The sequence below is a fragment of the Meleagris gallopavo genome, chromosome 15 (genome assembly GCF_000146605.3).
Source record: "Meleagris gallopavo isolate NT-WF06-2002-E0010 breed Aviagen turkey brand Nicholas breeding stock chromosome 15, Turkey_5.1, whole genome shotgun sequence".
Classification (NCBI taxonomy): domain Eukaryota; kingdom Metazoa; phylum Chordata; class Aves; order Galliformes; family Phasianidae; genus Meleagris; species Meleagris gallopavo.
The window spans coordinates 17,122,825-17,129,679 of NC_015025.2; the positions used below are offsets into that span (position 1 = coordinate 17,122,825).

General features: G+C 41.2%; 1 protein-coding gene across 1 annotated transcript; it reads right to left on the reverse strand.

Moving 5' to 3' along the window:
- Positions 1-1,616: 1,616 nt before the first annotated feature.
- UBE2B (ubiquitin conjugating enzyme E2 B) lies at positions 1,617-6,457 on the reverse strand. The gene is made up of 5 exons (XM_010719269.3): positions 6,354-6,457; positions 5,597-5,622; positions 4,451-4,540; positions 2,975-3,063; positions 1,617-2,186 (listed from the first exon to the last, which is right to left on the reverse strand). Exons 1-5 carry the CDS (start codon positions 6,377-6,379, stop codon positions 2,058-2,060), a joined length of 360 nt encoding a protein of 119 aa, XP_010717571.1. The 5' UTR covers positions 6,380-6,457; the 3' UTR covers positions 1,617-2,057.
- Between the last annotated feature and the right edge of the window lie 398 nt (positions 6,458-6,855).

Consider the following 6,855-nt stretch of genomic DNA (forward strand, 5'->3'; position numbering starts at 1 on the left):
CCGTCCCCGTTCCGGGCCGCGGCACCCCCAGACCCGCTCCACCCAGGGGCGGCAGTGCGCAGTGCGCCTGCGCGGCAGCCGCCCCGCTCCTCCAGGGCAGAGGAGGCGTGGGGCAGAGTGGACCCAGGAGGCCACATGCAGGAGGAGGCCTTCCGGTCCCGGTGAGGCCGCTTCCGGCGACGGCAACGGGGCTCAGCCCTAGCGGCCTCCCGGCACTGCGGAGCGTCCTGCGCCCTGTCGCCAACAGGCAGCGCGGCCTGCCACCGGGAAACGGTGCTGTAACTTTTAATTGCACGCCAGACGTCTCGCTTCGCGAGCCGCTAGGGGCGAGCAGAGACCTGCAGGTGCCCGAACAGCCGCCCTGCGGTCCGCCTCCTCCTGCGGGACCCGTCGCGTCCCAGTGACGTCACAGCCCGCACAGGAGCGGATGTCAGATCTCACCTCTAAGTCACGCCGCCTCCGTCCAGACGCATCCAGAACCATCTTCTGAGCTTAATCAACCTGTAACTAAGCTAAGCTGATCAGCAGTAATCAAACTAATGAGCGGCAAAGCTCATCTCGCACACAATGAAGCAACAGAAATACTGAAACATGAGATTAAAGGAGGAAAATATTCCGAATGTAGATTGATTCTTAGGAACCTTGTCAGTACTCTGTGTATAAACAAATGCCTCTGCAGTGATGCTGCCTTATTCGACCCATCGTGAAAAAGGGAATTGGGTCTTTTGGGGTTTCTGTACAAGCACTGATATTCACGTTTCTCTGCATTAACAAAGTTCAGCTTTTACTGATGACTGTGGCAAATAAGAAGTATTTTCCAAATGAAATAAACTTCCATTGCTTTTCAGGCAACGCTGAGCTGCGTGTTTTATATGGAATTTGAGGGTTCTAATGCATACGTCACGCTGGATGGAACTGTGACAGAGGCAGCTGCTAGAAGAAAAAAAAAGTCCTAATTCTTTACTACAGACATCCACTGTGTCTTTAAAAATACAGGAAAAAAAGCAGAATGTCCACATTTACAAAGACAAAACCAAGCTTCTTTAAAACTGACAGCTTAAGAATATTTAAAACTTCTGTGAAACAGACACGAGGCCAGGTTCCATAGAACTCCATTACATCTGCAATCCCATTCTCTTCTGCTTGTGATTAATTACTTCCCTAGCCAAAGATAAACTAATGGAATACTTGTTTAACTATTAGAAGATATTCAGGACTGTATTACAGTATCAATATATGAAAAGAAGACAGATTTAGTTGACAATATTTTACAGTTTGGTAAAATACAATCTCCCTAAAAAATATACCGTTACCAAAGCCTGGTGATCCAGCTCCTGTTTGCAACTCTGCTGCTGGCTGGTAGTGGAACTTTTAGCCAAATAGTTATGCTTCCCCATTTACAAAGTGGCAGCTACCAACACTTCTCTTCCTCACACATCTGAGGAACACAGAATCGAATGAAAGCCTGCTGCAGCTGCAGAGATATCCACAGAGAAGACAGCTATATAATGGATTGGTTTTTCTGTTTTTAAAGTGCGTGGTATAATCGGCATGTAGCAAAGGGGAAAATGGACTCAAAATGAGCCTTTTGAAAGAGATACAGAATGAGAGAAGAGTGTCTTGCACTGAGGTTATGTATTTAACAGTTTTACATGAAATATTTATATATAAAAACTTTGTTAAGTGCTTTTCTCCAATTTAAAAATCTAAAGAATTCAAAAATAAGGCATTCAGTATTTGAAAAAGTACAGATTTACAAAATGTGTATATTCTGTCATGAAAACTCCACACCAACATTATACACTTGGAAAAAAAATACAAACAGGATATATTACAAATTTATGTAGCAATAACTTAGTTCATACCATGCAATAAGAAGTACGTTAATCAAGATACACAAGCTTTTAAGTTTCCTAAACTGGAGGGCTTAATTCTGTTTGCAAATGAGTTTTTATGCAAATTCTTAGAGCTGTGGCACTTGAAATTCTTGGTAGCCTTTCTACTGAGAGTTAAATTGTACATAATGATTACGAGGATGGAGAGTAACAAAGCAGCTGTTACGAATCATTCCAACTTTGTTCGACAATAGCTGAAACTCTTTTCTCATATTCACGTTTGTTCTCCTGATAAAGCTGTGCTGCCTGACTGTTTGCTGGACTGTTTGGATTAGGTTCATCAAGCAGAGACTGTAAAAAAGGGAAAAACAAAGTGAGACAAATCAACAATTTATAGAACAGTGAAAAACAACATCCTTCCTATCAAATGCTTCAGAAAACAAACATGACAAAGTAGAGCCCGCTTAAAAAACAAGACACAATAAAACATGTTAAAGCTAATATTAGGCACCCCAATAGAGCTGCTGAGCTTCCAGTTATACATTTTATGTGCATTAGCACTGTATACATTTTTAGGCTCCTCATGTCCTTACACACAGATACAGAGCCATTTGTGCCAGTTTGCAGTATGACACCAACTGGTTATTTGGCAATTATACCACTGATGTCAGGCAGGACTAAAGAGAAGCACAGGTAACTTCTACAACGCTTTACTACACAAATATAAGAACATTCATAAAGGAGAAAAAAATATTTGCAGTCTGCCCTATCATTTCTATTTACTCCAATTAAACAAATTTCAGCAGCACTTGAAGTGACAGGCCAAGGCTTTGTGAAATGGTTTCAAATGTTACATTATACAAATTTTATACCTGACTGCCCATCTTGACTAAAGGAGATAAAAAAGGAAGCTAAATCACTGTTTTCTTGTGAAATTTATCCAACAGCAATTTTGTAGCTCAAAATCAGCAGTTACATAGGTCAGCACTTTGTGTTTATTTGATCTAAAAAGCAATTGCTTAGGCTACAAGTATGTGAAGTTCCTTGACAAAAGTATCTTCAGTTTTGTCACTGAGCTGTGTACTCTCCAAAACAGACTTGTAACAACATACTTAACTGCTAACTAGATTTAAAGTTACCTGAATTGAAGTTAAAATAGATGAAACGTCGTATGTTGGGCTCCACCGATTCTGAAGAATATCTAAACATATGCTGCCATCCGCGTAAACTGCAAACACAGCACAGATCAGTCATCACTTATCAGACTTACCTTACGTTCTGTTCATTAAATACAGTTCAAGCAAGAACTACTGTATCAATTTGGCCTGTGTTCAAAAAATGCTTTAGGATTATAGCAGCTATGGCTGACTATCTTCTATAATTTGATACCTGGTATTTTGAAGGAGATATATTACTGGAAGTAACAAAACATCTAAGAGGAAATGAAAGGAGGTTCAAAAAATATGGCAATAGCACAGGAACTGGTAGACCTGGACTCGGCTTCTTGCTCCTCCTGTGTGCTTGGCCCAGATTCAAGTCGACGTAATGCCTCTCAGCAAGCAGAGAGACATTTGCTGCAGGCATGGAATGCACTGCGCCAGCCGAGGATCTCAGTCATCATGCACTGCATGGGAAACTGCACACAGTCTTCACACACTAGGAAAGGCACTAAGGCAGACAATAGGAAACACTGTCTGCCTGAAATACTACTTCTGTCTGAATATAAGAGCCTGTAGGAAACTGAGATTTGTCATGCAAGCTTCTATATGCTGTTTTTTTAGCTTGTTCATCCCAGTAACGAAATATAATAAAATAAAACGGTCAGAAGCATACTGGCTTTGTTACGTGACAGATAAATGGTTAGAGAGTATTGCCTAAGAATACTGCCTAAGCCACAGAACTGTAGTTAAAACCAGCCTCCGCTCAAGGAGGGTTAAAGCTACAGGAACTGCTGAAACAGGTTTACGCTTCAACTCTCAGTTTGCATCTATAACCCTCTGTAACAGAGGGGATTGGGAAACAGAGGCATGGTTTATGTTTTCTGCATCCAACAACCAGATAAAAGCTATGGAGAGATGGAGTGAGAAGCACAGCACTCCATGGCTGCTCTCCCACCGAGGTGGGGGCAGCTCCCTCCCCTCTGCTCTCCCCTAGGAGTGCACTTTCTTGCTTGCCTCCCACTGCCAGCACTGCTTTGCACAGGGAACCCCATGCAGGTTGGCTTGACTGAGCTCTCACCTGACAGAAATAAGTAACATTTGGCACCATCAGTTCCCTGCTTGGATTCATGATGTGTCTACACAGACAGAAGTGCTGTTAAATGGAAGGAGGCAGGAATATGAAGCAGGATTGCCCCTCTAGGCCAACTTAAGTGCAGCTGTAGCTGAAAACACTTACAAATTTTGCAGCCATATTGATTAGAAAGAGACAGATAGTTGCTACTTAACAGCACCACAACTCTCAGTTCTTCCATCAAGTAGTTACTGCCTGAGACAACTACTCAGCAGGTAGCAGTGCAGAGAGCAAACCGTTAAGCATTCTGGAGCTCTGCAGAATAAATGACCACACCATAATAGTTAGTAAGTATTATGGCTAAATAAAAATGATTTACTCACCGTTTGGATGGAACATTTTTGATAAAAACCTAACAGTTGGAGGTTTGTTTGGATATTCTTCTGAAAATTCTATTACTAGTTTAAAAGTACCTGTCCAAACAAACATAAATACAATTAGATGACCACTAACAAAAAATGCCCCAGGAAAAAAACAAGGTAAGTTAGTTCATGTGCTCCATAATCAATATTTCTCCCCACTATTATGCAAACAAACCACATTAAGTCTGCTTTCTTTTCACGTATTTCAAGTGATAATGGAACTATGGCACTAATAATTACTAATTGCAATAAAAACAGCAGCAGCTAGGTCCAAGCATTGAGACTCACTGTATACATGGGGAAAGCAGCTACATCCAACATCAATCATCCCACTGCCTTCCTCCCTTCTTCTGTGACCAAATACCCCTGTTCTATGGACTTCAGTGACTTTAAGGTGTTTCATTAAGAAGGCCCTGTGGTGCCAGCAAGCAAAAACTGGAATTTCATCATCAGCAATCTCAGTCTTTGGAGCTCATGACTGATTCACTGAAAACCTTTATTACAGATCAGTGAATAATTTACTGTACTTCTCCAACCCAACACAGAGAAAAACCCATCTGCTGCTGATTACTGCAATAACGCTATAATTATTAAACTCATTATTCCTCATATGCCTAGGGGAGATTCATTACACATCAACTTTCATGTTTATGTACAGATTTGGTATTCCCCCCCCTCTCACTGAGTTCTATTTTCAGAACAATTCAAGATTTTTCACCTGCTCTTAGTTAGAAGAACAGAGATGAATCAAACATGCTACAAAGATGAAACCAGAAAAGCATTTTTCTCAGCTATCTTGCTGAGCTTAGCTGCAGAGATGTGAAAACATCTGGCAGCATTAGACTAACTTCCTCCACCAAAAGCTCAAATGTTCTGTGCCTAAACAAGTCTTGGTATAAGCACTGCTTCATAGCTTTGTAACTAACCATCAACCACTGTGATAGACACTGCTTGCACAGAAATACAGTATTTTCATAGCTAACTTGACCTTGATCCATTACTCTTTGCTTGTTTAGACTGTTCCAACCTACATAGTATCAGAGCAGAATAATGTTAATATTGACAATATTCACAAGAATGACAGAAATACAGAAGTTAGCTGCTTACCATCTTCAAAAGGTGTCCCTTCTGGCCTGAAAGGTGTAAACAATAAATTCCAGTTAAAAATGACCATTACTTCTGAACACTCACAACAAATATGTATATTATTCCTTATTCTCCTCAAGACAGACAGAGAGACAATCATACAGATATTTAGTGAAGCCTCCAAAGGCAACTTCTGGGAGCTTTGTCACATTCAGCAGACTTTCCCATGGTCAATCTGTTAGTGAAGATACCCACTTCATTATCACCCCAAGCAGTGCACGTGCCATGTTTCAGACTAGAGCTGAATTAACGAGGAGATTGTTAGTAAGCTGACTTCAGGCTTATGAAGGGACACTACCAGAGTTCCTCTTCTGCAGGACACATAACGTGACTTCCTCAATAGAACCTCATTCCACCAGGAATCAATCCAAACACTGCCAATGCAGCTGGATTTGATGGCCAAGAACATGTGGTGCTCTTATGTACCTTTAAAGAGCCAGCCTGCTTTTTCATAACCCAGCTCCTATAAAACCTGTTCTATTTATTAAGCCACATGCAAACATCATTAAAAAAAAAGACAATGAATATACATTTTTTCCCCTAGGCATTCTTTATTACCCCTGAAAACAGATTTTCACTGTGATTGCACACTTGGTCATTTCTGTAAATTTCCTGACTTTACATTCACAAAGAAAAAAAAAAAAGGAATGTTATAAAAAAATTCCCCCACCTCCCTCTCCCAAAAAATAGGGACTTCATAGTGAGCAAAAACTCTTACCCAAATATAACTGCATTCCACTGCATTATATTATTCTCAGATGGTGCACCACTGACACCCACAGGAGGGTCTTCTTGCAATCTAGAAATTACAAATATAGAACAGCAAGCCTTACGTAAGTGAAATGCTTCCACCTGCAAGTCTGACTCAATAGTAACATCCACTTTTTTACTAAATCTTTTCTCATTCTAAATTACTGAACAAAGTGTTACATGCAGATTAGCAGTATCCCAAAAGACAAACCAAGATCTGCTCCTGGATTACATCTACACGCTATGACAGCCCAGCAGGTTGAGGCAGGTGTGCAAAGCACCATAAGTAACGATGCTTTAAAGCAGCACACGAAGCTGGGATGGATTTACAGTACCACCCAGATGGTTATGGAGGAGCAGAGCAAGTAACTGCTGCTGGCTGCCACAGTGAAACAGAGAATAAGCCATGGCCAGAAACAGGAGCTCAGCACAGTGATACAGGACATACTTACTGGAACTGAGGGCAAAGA